Genomic DNA, 18,307 nt, shown 5'->3' with positions numbered 1-18,307 from the left:
TGCAAACAACTCAATCAGCAAACTGCTTTCATTATGCAGGTAAGCAAAAAAGGGCTGACCTATGGTTTTCCGTGGTATTATATAATTATGTACTTCCATATATAACAGTGTTGGCCCACAATAATACTAAAACCATAATACAAAGTGGTCAGCAACAAACTATACCTTATACCTATTCAATTCACACAACATACAACTGCAATGAGGGTTGTCCATCACCAACACTGTATAGCCAAAAAACACAAACATCACCAAATGAACAGGCATGGAATAACTAAGAGATTTGTCACATTACTGTACAATTTTGGAGTAGTCCATTCATTGCAGGTCCCAAATATCTATACAATATGTTTGTTTCTTTACATCTCACAGGCACTCAGATATGGGATGATAATACAAATGCCATTCCAACAGATCTCTCCCCTTCTCCCTTGCACATACCATTCCAGCTCAAGACCACAACTGTACACAAAATCTCTGAATAGATAACCCAGCGGGGTAACCAAGTAAGCGGACTGTATCATATGAAGTACCATAAAGGACCTGCAGAGCTGTTCAAAGCTAACAGTATACTGAAAACCACAGAACTGTGTGTCTGTCTCCTTTACTTCATCATCCAATGCACTACTGTGCGCTGCATCCCACAACATGATAATCACACCTTGGTGGTCTAAACACTTGACATGCAAATCCTTTCCACATAGGACCAAAACTAAAACATCCTTCCAACCACACACCCTACCAGCATGCTACTCATGCACACAAGTGCTTCAGTGCTCCACATAGTGGTAATAAGTGCTATATAAGTGTTGCAGTATAGTACAATGATAGTCAATTCAGGCAGAGGCCAAATACAAGGGTCTAGCCCAGATCCAGTTGTCACTGATAAGCTGGGTACTTACAGGAAAAGGCCTTTTGCAGTTTGTTGCATCACTGTAGCTTTAACAAGAGGTCAGCCTTTTGACTCATGGAGTCCATTTGTTTCCCCTCGGTACAAGAGAGCAGGTCCAGTCCTCCAGTGCTCTTCGTATGTAGCATACAGCAGGTTCTGATCTTCCTGACAACTAGTTCTGTTTTGAAGTGGGTGCCTGGAGATATCACACTAATGCATGGAAATCACTCCTGAGCATCCTTTAACCAAATGGGGTAAAGGTTTCTGGGTCCCACCCTACCCATGCTGGGCATTTTCAAGATGGCAGAAGTCTTCAGCCAAACTAAACGTGGGCTCTAAGGTCTGGGGATGTGTGTGGGGTATGTACTATGATAATCTTAATGCCCTCCCACATCTAACACTAAAATACAGTTTGAAGCAGATACTCAACAGGCAATCAGTGGATGCACAAGGTTTGTCTTGGATGCTTTTGAAGCAGGCCCTCAATGTTATATGTAAAATCCAGCAGTGAGGTAAGACAAAGCAGTGTTTCCTGCAACAGGACAGTGGATACACAGGAATTGTTTTGGGCTCCTACTTCCAATCCTTTCAAGTGCGCCCCCATTGTTATATGTAAACCAGCAGTCCTGTAAAGCAGGATTTGACACTGTAATGTCTAATAGGACACTTACAGCCTCAACTTGAATCTTATGTCAAGTTCAGAGAGGTCTGCCAATACAGACCGGCCTATTGTTTGCTCCTAGGCGGGGCACACACACAAACACACACACAAAAACACACACACACACACACACACAGGCTCATTCTTTCACACACAGACACGCATGCACGCACGCACGCACGTTCATCCATCAACAACACTCATTCCATTCAAACATACACGAACGCACCAAACATTCATTTTACAAGATCACACACATTAATTCTTTCACTCACACACGCACGCACGCACTCACATCCATTAACAACACTCATAACACTCAAACATGCACGCGCGCACCAAACATTCAATGTAAAACATTACACACATACACACACTTACCTTTAGCCTCCGGGTCCCAGGAGGGTTGGGACTGCTGCCTTCCCTCACTGGCTGACCTCAGCCAATGAGTGAAGGCAGCAGTCCCAGCCTCGTCACAGAGTGGGATGGGGTCAGTGAGACTGCTGACCCCACCCCACTCTGTGACGAAGTGTCACTGATTGACACTCTCCCTGGGCGCTTCAGGGCTTGAACCTGAAGCGCCCAGGGAGAGTGTCAATGGGTGACGCTTTCCTCGTCACCCAGGGGAGGGCCTCGAGGCACCTTTGCTGGGCCGAGGAGGTCGTGATCTCCTCTGCCCAGCAAAGTTCAGCTCAGGCAGCCAGGACAGGAGTGCGCAAATCGCGCATGTCTGCTCCTGGCTGCCTGACCTGAACATGAAGAGTGTCTGTCAGGCTGACCTTTGTTCAGCCTGACAGACACTCTTCATGGGGTGGGGGGGCGTGGCCCCTCCGCCCTAAAGGACGGTCCGCCACTGCTTTTCACATGGTTTCAAACCTATTCAAATCCTAATTACTGGCTAGCAGAGCAATATAAATGGGACTCAAGAGGCTTTTCGCAGAGAAAAGGTAACTTTCTAAAAGTTACTTTTCCTTTAAATTTTGTAAACTACCAACTTCACTGTTGAACTTGATTTTCAATGATACTTAAAATAGTTTAATAATTTTTCTAGCTGTTTTCTTAATCAATACTAGCACAGTTACATGTATTATTGTAACCCCATGTTATCCTATGAAATAGCCAACCCTGCTTGCTACAGTGAAAATAGTTATTGGGACTTTTTCACTGTAAGGATATATTTAATATTAAATTCCTATATGCCTTACAGTTACATACCATGCTTCTGCCCTATGGGCAAAAAGGCTTACATAAGGGTATCTTATACATCTTTAAAAGGAAGGTTTTGACCAGTCAAATGAGGCTATTTTGATAGGTCAAATTTGCAGTCTATAACTGTAACAGCCAGACTAAAAATGGTAGGTCTGCTGTCCAGTTTGCGCTATCACTGAGGTGGGTGGAACAATGGGTCCTGCAGTTCATTAGTGATATTTACCTCACAGACCCTAGGCACACTTTGTACCATATAGTAGGGACATATAAGTGAGCTAAATATGCCAAATTCACCATGTTGAAAGGGATAGTACAAGCACTTTTTCGCTGGTTAGCAGGGGTAAAGTGCACAGAGTTCTACAGTCAGCAAAAACAAAGAATCCAGCAAAACGTATAACATCCAGGGGAACCCTGTAGAAAGGACAAATTCCCTACAATCCCCTCCCCCCAATGCCAAGGGCTAGGGTAGAATAATCAATAGCAGACTTCCCTGTTCAGATGATAAAACAAGGACAATTTGTCTCTTCTGCAGTGGCATTTCTCTGTTCTATGCCCCTCTAAATTCATCCTCTATCAACATCCTCATGAGCCACTGAACCAGCCAATGAGGAATCCTTTTCCTCACCTATAGACCACATCTGTGAGGCTCCTAACCTTAGTTTATTCACAGATGCACCCCAGTGTGCACCCACAGCCAACAAGGTGATGTGGCCCATTCAGCCCACTGACGTCTACCGCCACCCCAGGGAAAACCGACAGAGGCGACTGACAGCTGTCAGTGTCAGGTGCCAGGCTCTTGCTCATCCATTGCCAGGTACTCCAATTTATGGCTTTGGGCAGGCCTCATGTCCAGCCACGAGTTTGGTAACAAGCCCCATACTTGCTCCTGAGGTCTTCCTGGCCCCTTAGGTTTCTCAGAGTGGGTGCTATACCCTCAAGTGGTATACACCCTCCTTCCACTCTTACTCTTCCCACCTCAGGAGTAGTATCCTGAGACTGGCATTTCAGTTCAGGGTCTGTACCCGGAAAGTGAACATGTGTCGTAGTCTAGGACTTTTAGAGGGGAACCACAGCCACCTCAGTGGTGACACACTCTGTGTTATATACACGTCTGCCTAGAAAGGTCTTCTATCCTCTGTCTCTTTGACAGTGCAAGCAGCACCTCCACATCAGATGTGGCCTCATCGGGTGACCCTTGGGGTGTTCTTCTCTTAAATGTCATGATTAAACAATATAATAGTGTTAATAGTTGTCGAGTTACAGTAAAAAACAAATTAAATGCATATTACAACTGGAACGCTAGAAATTAGGATGTTCGGGAAGAAATTAACTGAAAATACAATTTATAAAGTGCTCCAATACCCAGATCTTAGAAAAAGGTAGACTGCTGAACAAAGTAAAGGATGCTGGATAAGATTTATTGGGTGAAAAGCCAGAACTTAAGGACTTTTTTGAAGGCTATAAGAGATCTGATGTTTTTTCAGTTCAAGGAGGAGAGAGTTCCAGAGTCTAGATGAGCTAAGGATAAAGCCTCTTCTGCCCCCAAAATATTTTTTTTTACATTTAGGAACTATAAGATAGTAGGCTACGGGTGGCAGACTGAAGTGGTCTAGATGGAATATACTATTGAAAACTTTGCCTGAGATATTCGGGGCCAGTGCCCTGAAGGCAAATGCACAGAGCTTTAAAGCCAATGCGCTTCTTGACAGGAAGCCAATGAAGAAGATTAAGCACAGAGGAAACAGACTCAAATTTGGGAACGCCTAAGAGTATACGGACAGCGGCACTCTGTAAGACTCTAGATTCAAATAAGGCACTGGTGTAGTCAACTTTAAATAGAACCAGAGCTGAGGTCATGGTTTTCTTCAGGTTGGACAGAATGAAATCTTTCATTTCAGATTTCATCCTGATCAGAGAAAGGTTGGCGTGCACAGCAGTGAACGCCACATCAAAAATCAAAACTAACTTGCGTCTTGTAGGAAGCGGGATTTTGGATACAGAGGACATCTTGGCTTATCATCGTAAAAAAGGAGAGTGAATTCACAGTCTTGTTGCTTGCCAAAGCAGTTTGCGTTTGGCAGTCGTTGGAAGATTGTTATGGAGCCATGTCTTAGAGTAGAAGAGTCGATTTGGAATTTCCTCCATTTGCATTATCTTGCCTACTCAGATTGTTCTCATGATCATCGCCATTTTCAAGGCCTTGTATATTTGTACCAATTGTGTGTGCACAATTTTATACCACTTTTTTTGTTTTTGGCACATTCCATTTTGCACTTTGTATCTATCCTAGTCCTGTCAACACTGCACATTTTCCTGGATTTACAAGACTGGAACTCATTTTGAACTTAAGCACTTTGAACTCTCTAATAAGTCTAAAAGAGTCATATTCAAAAAGTACACCACAGGGGTTTTCAAGAAGACAAACAATAACCATTGTTTTCTTATATTTCCAGTGAGAGAAATGCATGATGCATAATGTTTTAGAGAAAAAAAGAGCTGAAATAGAGGACTTTTTACTTGAGGTAATTAGGAAAGGGTTGAATACGATATAAATGTTAACAAGTTTCAATTCTAATCCGGTATTGTTTCAGTGCAGATGTCCTTAAGCACTTCCAAAGGAACAGTGAGGAGCTTCTTATCAATGTTTCTCTCCCTTCCCCTTTTCATCTCTGCATTAGCAGCTGTGATTTATGTTACAGGTAGGCGTCATAGTCTCTCTGTGGAGGTGAATACGATTAGCTTCATTGCATTCCTTCAGACCAGTAACAAAAAGGTGTTAGCCACTCATCATTCCACTGTGAATGGCCTTCCACTTCTACCCCTTACTCTCCCTCTGGCCCTCTGTACTATCCATTTGGTAGGAGTACCCCCATAAATCTTTTTTTTGGGGGCGCCAAGGACAATCACCCCATCCCAGCATTTTTTTCACTAGTAGAAGTTAATTGCCACGGATACAGTCAATGGACACCTGGGCCTGACACCGGCTCTCTTCTGAGCAGGAATACCCTCCCATTCTTAGGATACCAAGGCCATAACACAGAAGAAGTCCTACTGGTGTGCCTGGCTTACCCTGCATATCTGTCCAGGAAGGTACTGTTCTGGGAAAGCCAGCCTGGCAACCACCATAAACAGGCTGACACAGATATCCTACAGAGCAGTGATAGGGACCCCATTCATGGTGACCTGCTGGAAGTGAAAGATCCCGCTCTCAGAAATCTCCACTTACCTTGTGGGTCCACTTTTCAACTAAAGGGCGCTACAGCTGCTCTACTCTCACATCCTGGGAATAACCTCCCCCTAAGGCCATAGTGACCACTCCTGGAGAGTGCCCACCTGTGGGTGGTTTCCTGGTTTCAGCAGAAGGCCTCCACTCGTGCCTTGATTGGAAAGTCATAACACCTGGACAGATTAAATGGTGGCATGTGCTCCCATCCATCAGAAACGTCCCCTGTGCTTTGAAGGGATATCGGATTGCTTTCCTGCTCAACCCTTTTGAGGCCCTTTTGGAAACTTCTTTCCTTTGTCCTGGCCTTCACTCTTTTTCTGCTGAAGGGGACGGGAACCACCTTCTTGGTGTAACTCCCAGGTACCCATCTGGAAACACTTCCTACAGGTCATTCTTTAAATACCATGCACCCTGCCTTACAAGCAAAAACACCTACACAGAGCTGACATACACATTTATAAGCAAGGTTTTGACTCATCAAAAGGGGTTATTTTCACAGGTCGAATTTGTAGTTTATAAATGCAACAGCCAGGCTACAAATTTTAGGCTTGCAGTTGCGTTTCCACTGTTAATGTAGAGGGTGGAAAAATGAGCGCTGCAGACTATTGGTATTTAAGTTACAGATCATAGGTACATTTTGTAGTATATATCAGGGATGTATAGGTAAGTTAGATATGCCAATTAAGGGTATTCCAAATTCACCGTTTTGTAAGGGGGAGCACAGGCACTCACTGGTTAGCAGGAGTGAACTGCATAGAGTTCTACAGTCAGGAAAAATATAGGGTCCAGCAAAAGGTGAAAAATCCGGTGAGACCCTACAGAAAGGGCAAATTTTGCACAATGACAAAGCAGCGAATCCTGAGTTCATGGTGATACGAATAATTGGATTAGAAGAAACATTTCTGATGACAAACTTTTACTTACACTTCGTTCCCTTCCAGCATTTCACCCCACCCCCACAAAAATATATTTACATACTGCCTGCAAAGACCATTGCTACCTGAAATCTCTGTTGCCTATTCTTGAGAGGGAGCTAGTTACAACTCTTTTCCATGCACATCCTGGATGAATTCAGCCTTTCAGGTTACTACATACATCACCTCAAACACACACACACACACAAGTGTCAGTGGAGATGACAACATCCTGAAAGGAAAATGGGCACTCACATTGCAAAGCATTTTCATCTCATGTTCAGGTAAGGTTAAAGAAACCTCAATTGATGAATTCTCGGAATTCGTAGCCTTCATGGACACCATTCAGAAAGCCCTCAGGCATCAGTCCTCCAGATGACCCTAATGCCATGAACATTAAAGACATTCTCATTAATCTTTAGACACATCTGGCCTTAATGTACACACCACTGACGGTGGCCATATCAAAGACAGTACATCTTTTGCCACTCTCTCCCATCAAAAACCAACCCCAATTCAATACTCACTCACTATGTGAAACTACAGTCAAAAAACTGCTCTCCAGTTCATTTAAATGATTCCCCTGGAACTCCCCTTTTCTTAAGCACCCTAACAAGCATGCTTTAGACACACAGACACTATTACACAAGATTGAGCTTTACACACCTTTACCACAAAAAGCATTGAAGTCCGTCCCTCTGCAGAATAGTAGCCTAATATCTGAACAAAAACAAAATTTTTTTTATTTTTATTTCACGTTCCTGTACAGTACTAAATAACAAAGTAGTCATCTCAGTGTTTTAGGGGATGAACTGATAAGGGTGTTAACACAAGCAGCATAACATTGAAGTAACATTCCGGAAGATGGAACAACGTAACAAAGAAAAAATCCTACAAGGTGGAGGATAAACATATCAGTAGATGGAAATGTCTGGACATGAGGCCTGGACAAACCACAACCAGTCTTCTGAGATTGAATGTTTGTGGAAGTAGGAGACATAGGGGGTCATTCTGACCCTGGCGGTAATTACCGCCATGGCGGAGGTCGGCGGTAGCACCGCCAACAGGCTGGCGGTGCACCGCTGGGCATTCTGACCGCGGCGGTTCAGCCGCGGCCAGAAACGGAAAGTCGGCGGTGTCCCGCCGACTTTCCGCTGCCCTTGAGAATCCTCCATGGCGGCGGAGCGCGCTCCGCCGCCATGGGGATTCTGACACCCCCTACCGCCATCCAGTTCCTGCCGGTTCTCCCGCCGGGAACAGGATGGCGGTAGGGGGTGCCGCGGGGCCCCTGGGGGCCCCTGCAGTGCCCATGCCAATGCCTAATATCTGAACAAAAACAAAATTTTTTTTATTTTTATTTCACGTTCCTGTACAGTACTAAATAACAAAGTAGTCATCTCAGTGTTTTAGGGGATGAACTGATAAGGGTGTTAACACAAGCAGCATAACATTGAAGTAACATTCCGGAAGATGGAACAACGTAACAAAGAAAAAATCCTACAAGGTGGAGGATAAACATATCAGTAGATGGAAATGTCTGGACATGAGGCCTGGACAAACCACAACCAGTCTTCTGAGATTGAATGTTTGTGGAAGTAGGAGACATAGGGGGTCATTCTGACCCTGGCGGTAATTACCGCCATGGCGGAGGTCGGCGGTAGCACCGCCAACATGCTGGCGGTGCACCGCTGGGCATTCTGTCCCGCCGACTTTCCGCTGCCCTTGAGCTCCGCCACCATGGGGATTCTGACACCCCCTACCGCCATCCAGTTCCTGCCGGTTCTCCCGCCGGGAACAGGATGGCGGTAGGGGGTGCCGCGGGGCCCCTGGGGGCCCCTGCAGTGCCCATGCCAATGGCATGGGCACTGCAGGGGCCCCGTAAGAGGGCCCCAAAAAGAATTCCAGTGTCTGCCTAGCAGACACTGAAATTCGCGACGGGTGCAACTGCACCCGTCGCACCTTCCCACACCGCCGGCTCAATTCTGAGCCGGCGTCCTCGTGGGAAGGGTGTTTCCCGCCGGGCTGGCGGGCGGACTTTCGGCGGTCGCCCGCCAGCCCAGTGGGAAAGCCAGAATGACCGCCGCAGTCTTTTGACCGCGGAGCGGTCTTTCGGCGGGAACCGCGTGGCGGGCGGCAACCGCCGTCCGCCGCGGTCAGAATCACCCCCATAGTAGCTCTGTGATGGATCAGATTAGAGTTTGGCTGAAGTCATTGGAGACCAGGCCCTAGAAGAAACAGAAAAGGTGAGTCTTTAGACATCTTCGTAACCTTTTCCGATCTCACTGGTTGACGAAGAGAATTCAGAAGGGTGCCATGTACATGACGAGATCTTCAGTCAAGTGTTTTTAGCTTTGAGGGGTGGATAGTCAGGAAATTGTGCAATTGGTTGAAAGGATAAAAAGTTACTTTGGGTAACCTAGAATTAAACCATGGATAGATATTTTAACAATGTACAACATTTTAAATGGCATCTCATTTTAATAAGTCAATGTAGAGATTTTAGGGTGTGGGTAGTGTCTTCGGTCTTGCCATAACAGTTTAACCTTTTTGCGCAGCTTTTAATTCCTTGCAACCTGTCAATCAAATTCTTGGGGAGGGCAGTAAATCTGCTTTTATGGTAGTCCAGGCAGAGTAAAACGGCTGCAATGACAAGCATGCAAAAAAGCAAGGATGCACTGAAAATAACAAACAGTAAAATTAGCTTTTCTTTCCACACAAGGAATGAATGATAGATTGCTACCAAATCTTGCAGAGTGACTTAGGAGGAGGACCTATGGAATTGGCCAGGCAGAAAGTAGAGGTGAGGGCTGATAGGACTCCGAAGAAATATTTCAATTTTCTGACTTCTGATGACCAGGTAGTTTTGATCATCCAGCACCGGTCTTGCCTCAAACTACTAGTACTTGGGGGTGGGCTCCAGGACCGTGTAATTTCAGTAGGATCAGTGTGTTGTCCATGTGCCTAAGGTTACATCCTTACTGTGTCTCTAGAATGTGGGCTAGGGATAACATGTATATGCTGAAGAGGCAGGGAGAAAGGTTTGCTCCATTAGGGCCCCTACATGTGATGGGATGCCTCACAGAGAGACATAGGAACAGCTTGAACTGGTGAGAACGTTTTGAGAGGAATGAATATAACTAGGATAAGGCTGAGCCTCCCACTTTATCACACACTGCAACCCAGTTAAAAGGGGTATGAGGAGTGATGGCTGATTCCCACAGGCAGGAAAACCACAAACCAACACAGACATCGGTCCTCAGGCGATCATCAGCTCCATGCAGGAAAATGCATCTGTGGTACAAACCACTATATAGACACAATTGTAAGCTCAAAGCAAATTATTTAGCACCAAATTCAGACAACATATCACCTCGAATGTCCTGTGCGGAATTTCCCAACGTATTCCCATAAAACACATTCAACTTCACCACATTCTAGCCTCCACTAAGTGCACAGCCATCCTAGCTTTGTTCAAAGTCACCACATAGAGAACAATGCCCTCCTAACTTTCAACACAAAAGAAACCACTACCCCTCCCTTTGCCATCATCAATGCATCCATGAATCCATTACATAAGTCTCTTTTGCCTCCACTCTGACTATTGTCCAAATGAATGAATGATGAGATTTATAAAGTGCATGGCTACTCCAAGCATTGTTGCGGCAGTGAAGTCCAGAAAGATAGAGAAAGCGGAAAGCCACCCAATTAAGATATAAATAGGTAGGCTTTGAGAGCTTTACAGAAGGCAGATTCATGTGGGCTCTAGCACAGTGTGGGAGGAAGCCAATTCCAGGCAGCCCTGGCCAGTAGAGGGAAGGAACGGCCACCACATCTTGACCGACGAACCTCAGGACAGAAAGAAGCATGGCAGAAGTGGAGCATGGGTCTCCGACTGGAGCATAATGTTGAAATTGCAAAATAAGATATTTTGGGCTTTGATGATGCAAAGCCCAGCAGGTAATTGTAAGGGCTTGATAAAAAAATATCTTTTCCAATTACATTTTTTCAGACAATCAGAAACGTTTTTTCTGGGGAATGGCCAACATCAGATGGGCCACTGTGTTTTTTAACAACCTGCAGCTTTTTGAGCATCCTATCTGGTAAACCGAGATAAAGTCTGTTTGCGAAGTACAATCTGGAGGTACCACAGTTTTGTGTGCAGACATCAGTAGAAAAATCAAAAAATGTGCATGATGATCTCAGAATGGCAAAGGGAAAAGATACTACTAAGTTCATCTGGGGAATAAAACATAGTTCATTGTCAATTTTTACCCCCAGAGGGGGCCTCCTTACAGAGGAGGGAGGCTTCACAGGAGGCAGTAGGCCTAAGGACCAGTAGTCAAACAACCACTCTTCTTTTACATGACCAGACAGAAGGATCTCAATTTTATCTGCATTGCACAGCAGATGGTTAGTCTTCAGCCAATCTTACCCACGCAAAGGTCTCTGACACTTTGACACAACAGTCCCAGCAATTACTGTTATATAACCTACCTTTCTTTCCTGTGGGAAAATAAAATCAAGAGCAGAGGCACACATACCTACAGCATCTGATTCCCACCACAGCCTGCAAAAGAATGATCTAAAGCCCCCTCGAAGTATATGTATCTATTGAAAAAACAGATCTTTAGTCGAGACCTAAAAAATAAAGGCCTAAAACTATATTGTGATCTGTCAACACTGATTTTATACTACGAATGGGATTAGGCTTTTAACAGATTGATTTATTTTCTGGTTCTTATTGTGTGAGGAAACAAAAGAAATAGTGTGTTGACACCACCCGCAAACGAGAAAGATGGAGGTTGAGCTTTTCTATAAAAAAAAGGTAAATCAAGCGAAATGTATTTCTCAGAAATGGCCTGAAGTTTAATAATATTAATAATTAATAATAATATCTGGGATAGAGGTGTGCCCAATCCATTCTTTGCATTAGGCCCAGTGGCACCTTTGCTACTCTACGGAACATGCTAAGGTCTCTTCTGACTATCTCAAATATGCTATCAAATTAGAAGATGCAACCCAAGTCACTGTGACTGGCGACAATTAAACATGTGGTGAAATTGTGGGCTTTGCCTTAGTCCTGCTGGAGCTACTTGGCATACACTAATGCTAAAACCAATGGGCCTGGTCTTGGACTAAAAACATTTTGCACTTTCAAAGTAACAATTCGTGACACTGATAATGGAAGGAAAAACCTTGACAGGGTACAGATAATGAAAAGAGGGTATCTGCGGACAATGTCCGGTAAGAAGGATCCTTTATCTTTAAGCCTACCCTTTGTACATGTAGCCTGTGGAACTGGTCTCCGATCCGTTGCAGTTTCCGCGCAATCTGGACTTCAGCACTTATGGCCTGCCGCCCACGACGAACTCCTTCGTGGAGATGCAAATCCGGGTTTAGGCTGGTTGGAAAATGTAAACGATACCCAGCATTCCCTGAAACACAGTGGGACAGAAGATGTTATAATGCTATTCTGTGCGGTAACACGAAAGTATGGGGATACACAGTTATTTATTTATTATTTTATTTTTGACAGGCTTTCTTAATGTGGAGCAGGGCAATGAGTACATCAGATCACTAATTAGGAAAACATGCTATAAACTACAGAAAGAGTTAATAGGATAAACAGTCACTTGATGGCATAGTTTGCATTTGCGAAAAACACGGAATTAACAGATTGGGTGAGGCAGTCAGTATTTACTGGGCAGTATCACTGGTGGGTGCTGTTCTTCACCACTAATGCCCCAAGGCCACTTGCACTGCTGCACTCCATGGGAATAACCAGGTTACTTCCTTTGTGCACTTGTGTTCCCATGGGGTAGCAAGCGGTGACATCTTAGAAACTCAGACAAAGTATGACACAGTAAATAAGATTCAATCAGTTCAATGTTCAGCCAGTGCTATAACTTCAAACAGAACCAGGAAGGATTGTTAAAAGAACAGTAACAAACATCATGCACAAAGAAAACCAGAAAGTGATTTCACCTTATGAGGACTAAACACAAATCCACATGTTTTTACAGAGTTTAATGCTAGGCACCAGTTTCTGTAACGCATTTCCCTGTGGCCTCTGAGCATTTATTGTTTTAAATCATTTCTAAGTGCCTACAGACTAAGATATGGCCATTCAACAGCCACAAAGAACTGGAATATCTATATTATAGTTTGGCTACCATCGTAGAAAGGTACTCATTTTGTTACATGCCAACAAACTAACATAGCGGGTTGAATTGCTGTCCCTCAAACCTGAATAGATCAGATTGGGGGAAGAACCCAGGAAGAACAAAATAGTTCAATGACAATGAGTTACTATTCACGGTAACCACTGTACAGAACTCTCAGAAAGAACCCAAAGGAAAACCACCTTGAGAAGAAAACTGGAATCACGCAGGATGTGTGAAAAACAGATGTACTATCAATGAGGGTTAATTACACATGGATAAAGTCATGGTACTGCTACAGTCTCCTCTCGTTTCTCCATGGATTTCACACTGTTGAAAAAAGCTAGTGCTGTATTAGGTTAAATGAAGGCATGGACCATCCCGTATCCCACCACTCTCAAGTTCTCCGGATGTCAAATAAATGCCTCCAGGTACATCTTTGTCAGCTTTCTTGAAAACGATAGATCTTGTTTTCTCAGTTGCATTGCACAGCATAAGTCCGGAAATTCATGACTTCTACTATTATGCAAGAATAGGGCAATTATTTCTTAGAGACGTCTCTAAACAGCTCCTTTCTTTGGCAAGCACTACCCAGATCTACTTGGGGCATCATATAGCACTCTGATAGGAATTGTCATTGCTCTATTTGGGTCTGGCTGAAGAGGAGTGCTAGTGAAAACTTAATTGTGAAAGAGGTCAAGAAGGAGAGCTTTAATGTCTTCAGTCTGTGGAGTAGCTAAGAACTCAAACACCTCCAGTCACTCTTGCTGCATTCTCCAAATCTTCACTTTTGGCCTCCATGAACAATTTTTCTTATTGGTCCTCTGATTCGTGCTTCTTGAGTTGTTAGCGCATTGCAGAAATTAAGTGTTTGACTCCCTGTTTTTCTCTCTCTCTATAAATACCCTGGTTTGTATCTGTGTAACAGCCTCCGCCTACACATTTATCTTCCAAGCAATTACTTTTGTTGCAAATCTTGTAATATGTAAAAAAAAAAAAAAGATAAACAGATTCCACTTTGTTGAGGTTGACTAGTCAGAGATCAGTGTGGCTTCTATACGTGTCATCATAATCCTGCAATGAAGCTGATCTGAAGGTGATAAAGTCTCTCATGACTCAGCAGTCAGGCCACCAAAATCACTTAACCCTGTGAAGTTATACAAAATCTATCCAATCTGTGAAATTCTGCTAAGTGCATCAGGGAATCCTCTCTCGGTTCTCCTAAAATTCAAATTCTGGCAAGTCAACAGCCAGCTCTCTCCCTTGCTACACCACCTCAGCAGTGCCAGTCAGCCTCAGAGCCCCTGTAAGCACTGAGACATCCCATGTATCTGGCCAGCTCCAACACAATTTCAGCCTTTGTTTATTGTAAGAATCGGCCACCTCCGCTGGATTCAAGACAGGTGAGAAAGGTGACCCAGAGTGGCACTAAAATTTGGCCATGATAAGAGTCTTCTTCTGAGGACTTTGACAAAGACCACGCATCTGATGTAGTAAACTTGCCCATGGGATGTCTGTGAGGAAGACGTCTGCAGCCCATCCATCACACTTTTGAAAGAGCGTAATATGGTGTGGAGTGTTGGGTTTTCCCTCCAGTGGTATTTGTTACATGAGGGCATGGAGGAGATCTTGAGCTAACCCATGCAGACTTTATTTAAGTGTTTCAGTTGTTTTTGTGGAGTATGTCCCAGGGAGGGTGCAGGTTTTATAAGCTTCCACCTACCTAGTGTCTCCTACAATAGTGTAATCCTTTAGACATCACGTTGCATGGCATGGCTTTGCCCTTTTCTAGGAACTCTGTGAGTGACTGTGTGGTTGGTGCTGGTGTAGTGTATAACTGGTTGTGCAGTTGTTCTACAGTTGAGCCTGGGATGAAGGGAAGATATTGCTTAGGTGGCCTTATTGTTTTGATATGGTCTTGTGTTTACAGTCTTCTACCAGGCCTTGTGTCCAGAGGTCCCATGTCTTCCTGTACCTGTGTTAGAGTCTTGTTCAGATTTCTTGGTTCCTGTTACCGTGGATTCCCCAGGCCTAAGGTTTTTTAAATTTCCTTCCTCTCCAGGGAAAGTTTACTAATTTTTTTATTAATAACAGTGTTTCATAAAGTGCAGCAAGTTTCTTTCCAGCTACATCAGAGTACTTCACACGTGGGTGAACGTATACACAGGATAGAAGGATGAGAAAGTTACAGTACATGTCGTTGGGTACTTACCAGTGTCCCACATTTTTCAGTCACTGCCCCCTCATGAGTATCTGATGAATAATTTTGAGTAGTGCAGATGAGGACTCTGTTTTTTTGATGAGGCTGTTTTTTATGAGGTGTGAAATAGTAAGTGGGAGTAGGTTGGGTGTTTGTTCAAGTATATAGTACAGTGTTAGGTGCAGTGTTGCTGTGTGATGTTCAGATAAATTGTGTGTTATATCGGATATTGCAGATGGGGACATAAGAGGTGCATAGGGGGAACGTGAAGTCTGGATGCAACAGCATGAGGGGTAGTCAGAGTCCCATTGGAGGGAGTTCCAAAGAGTGGGAGGGTTTTCCAGCCTTCCACTAAATATGGGCATGTGATTGGTTGGAAACTGAGGTTGTGTGCTGTAAGGGAGAGGTCAGGGCAGACCACACAGACGGGGAAGAGGCCCATCACGATGTTGGTACAGTATTCCAGGAGATCAACAAACATGACAGAAATACTATTGGTGGTAGCAGACACAGAACCTGAGGACAAAATTCCTACCATCATGAATGACTTATGAAAAGTCTCTATCTTTAATCTATCAACACATTTACTTTCATCTGATGAGATTTCATTACTCAGTAATGGGCCTCTCCTTTGTCCCCATGATACGTACCAACAGTCTTGGCCTCCAGACAGAAGTATTGCGTTTCTTTAGGAAAATTCACATTCAGTCCTTTTTTTTCCAGATAATCCTGATCAGACGACCCTGATATTCCATGCACCGCTAACACGGTCTGCGCCCCCCCATCTTTTTTTGTTACCACCTGCAGTATATACTTTGGAGAAATTTACTCCCCACAAATTGTCCAATTTGTAACAGAAGAACAAATTTATTCCCTACAATCAGTCGATACAAGAGAAACATGCACTTGAGAGACTTAAGCTGAACCAATCACTGATTATAAAATCAGATGACAAGAGAGGGGGCACTGTGATCCAAGACACTGACCCATATAAAGGGAAATTGCCAGACAGCTATCTAATACAGATCATTATTTACGATTGGGGTCCAAAAATTTATTTTGGATTTGACATGCAAGAAGGTTTTGTGACCAAAAATGAGTTCTTGTACCTTAATAATAAATTCTGAAGAACACCAGTCATCTACACTCTACCCAAACTTCACAAGAACAGTAAAACACTACCAGGATGCCCAATTGTCTCAGGATTTGGCTCTACTCTTAAGCCACTGGGCCGTTACGTGGACCTTTTCATTAAGGAATTTGTACCTAACACACGAAGCTACGTGAGGGACACAGTAGATATGATTAGTCAAATAGAAAACACATGCCATTTGACCCAAACACCTGCATTCTTTGCACACTGGACTTAGAGTCACTTTATACTAATATTCCTCAGGAGGAGGGGATTAACGTTATTGAAAGTATTCTTGATTCTAGGACTCGTCCTCACTCGGTCTCTACTTCCTACATCATCCAAATCTTTGAAATATGCCTCTCCCAAAATAGTTTTCATTTTGATGGTCACTTTTATCAACAGGTCAAGGGTACTTCTGTGGGGGCTGTTTTCACCCCTAACTTTGCCATACTTTTCATGTTGTTCGGGTTGTTTTTTATGGAGTGTGTCCCAGGGAGGGCGCACGTTTTATAAGCTTCCACTTACCTAGTGTGTCCTACAATACTGTAATCCTTTGGACATCACGTTGCATAGCATAGCTTTGCCCTTTTCTAGGAACTGTGTGAGTGACTATGTGGTTGGTCCTGGTGTGGTGTATAATTGAGATTTCTTAAATGGGCCCTTCTGCAGTTACTGTTTCTCTAATTGAGGAGTCATTAGGTCTGTGTTATGTCAACTTATTTGTGTTATTTACAATCCAGAAAAATAAACTACTTCTTCTGAGGCAGTGTCATGAGTGGTGGCATTGTAGGCTATAGTACTGTAAACTGTGGATTGTTAGTACTGTAGAAGTTTTAAAACCATTTATGTGGAAGGTATTTGGTTGTTTACTTTTGATCGTTCACGTCAAAGAATATGAGAGTGCAAATTCACCAACACAGTTCGTAAAAACTAATGTCTTTGGTGGGTGTGTAGTAATGCAATATCTAAACAAGTGTGTACCCTTTATTTTGTGTAGTCACTGAAATCATTTAAATTGCCGTGAAAATGTCCAACCTGGAAAAAACACTTTCAAAGAAAGCACTCATGTTCTATGTTGCATATTTTAACCACCCAATATAAACACATGATTAAAAAAAGGTGCACTATTTTAAAAAAACATTATATAAAATCATATGACAGTGGGGAGAAAGGGGAATTTATGACAGGAATGAGCACTTATAAGATACTTTAGCCAGAAAAAGTACTACTTTAATGTCACGACAGAGGCTCCAAATACTTCAAAAGCAGTTTCTAACACCATTAAATAGATTTCCTCAATGTCAAAAGCTTTGCTGGGAGCTTTGTCCTCCAAAGCACTCTGCAACAAGTTAAACTCTTTTTTATTTAAAAAACAAACAAAATAAAAGATTGAAGCAATCAGGGAGGGTATCTCAAGAGAAACCCTCAGACTCTTGATGAGTGAAAGAATAGAAAACATGGTTCCATTGAAAACATTTGCTTCATCTTCCATGGAATCTCTTTTCTATTAGTAATGAAAATTCAATCAGGTTCCCCCTGTTTCCTTGGCCCCTTGATAGCTACAAAAAAGCAGTCAGTAATTGACACACTTACTCAAGTCATTGTTCCACTTCGACTCAAAACAGCTATAGGGCTCCCACTCTTAAGGAAAACTGCTGTTGATCCTTATCAAATGTAACACTATAGCCCAATCTCACTGCAATTGTATTGAATTAAGGTTCTGGAGACTTATGTGGCTGGGATTCTCTCTAATTATTTACAGAAATCCAATTTCTTGAACCCCTGCCAGGCAGGCTTCCATCCCAAACACAATAGTCCACAGTGACTGAGGTACACAATGACCTCAGGCTAGAGGTTGATAACAGTGCTGAAGAAGCACTGATTCTCCTGGATTTTTCTGCAGCCTTCG

The 18,307-nt window shown here is 43.4% G+C and overlaps 1 protein-coding gene across 2 annotated transcripts in view; it reads right to left on the bottom strand.

Annotated features, from left to right (window-relative positions):
• BMF (Bcl2 modifying factor) overlaps positions 1–18,307 on the bottom strand; it is a 156,929-nt gene that overhangs the window by 78,050 nt on the left and 60,572 nt on the right. For both annotated transcript variants that reach the window (XM_069208602.1, XM_069208603.1), the window contains exon 3: positions 12,177–12,337. In XM_069208602.1, the coding sequence (XP_069064703.1) occupies positions 12,177–12,337 (161 nt within the window). The remainder of the gene's footprint in view (positions 1–12,176; positions 12,338–18,307) is intronic.

This window comes from Pleurodeles waltl, chromosome 9 (genome assembly GCF_031143425.1).
Source record: "Pleurodeles waltl isolate 20211129_DDA chromosome 9, aPleWal1.hap1.20221129, whole genome shotgun sequence".
In the NCBI taxonomy this organism is placed as follows: Eukaryota; Metazoa; Chordata; class Amphibia; order Caudata; family Salamandridae; genus Pleurodeles; species Pleurodeles waltl.
Note: the sequence above shows the minus strand (reverse complement) of the source record. Positions and strands in the feature narration are given on the sequence as shown.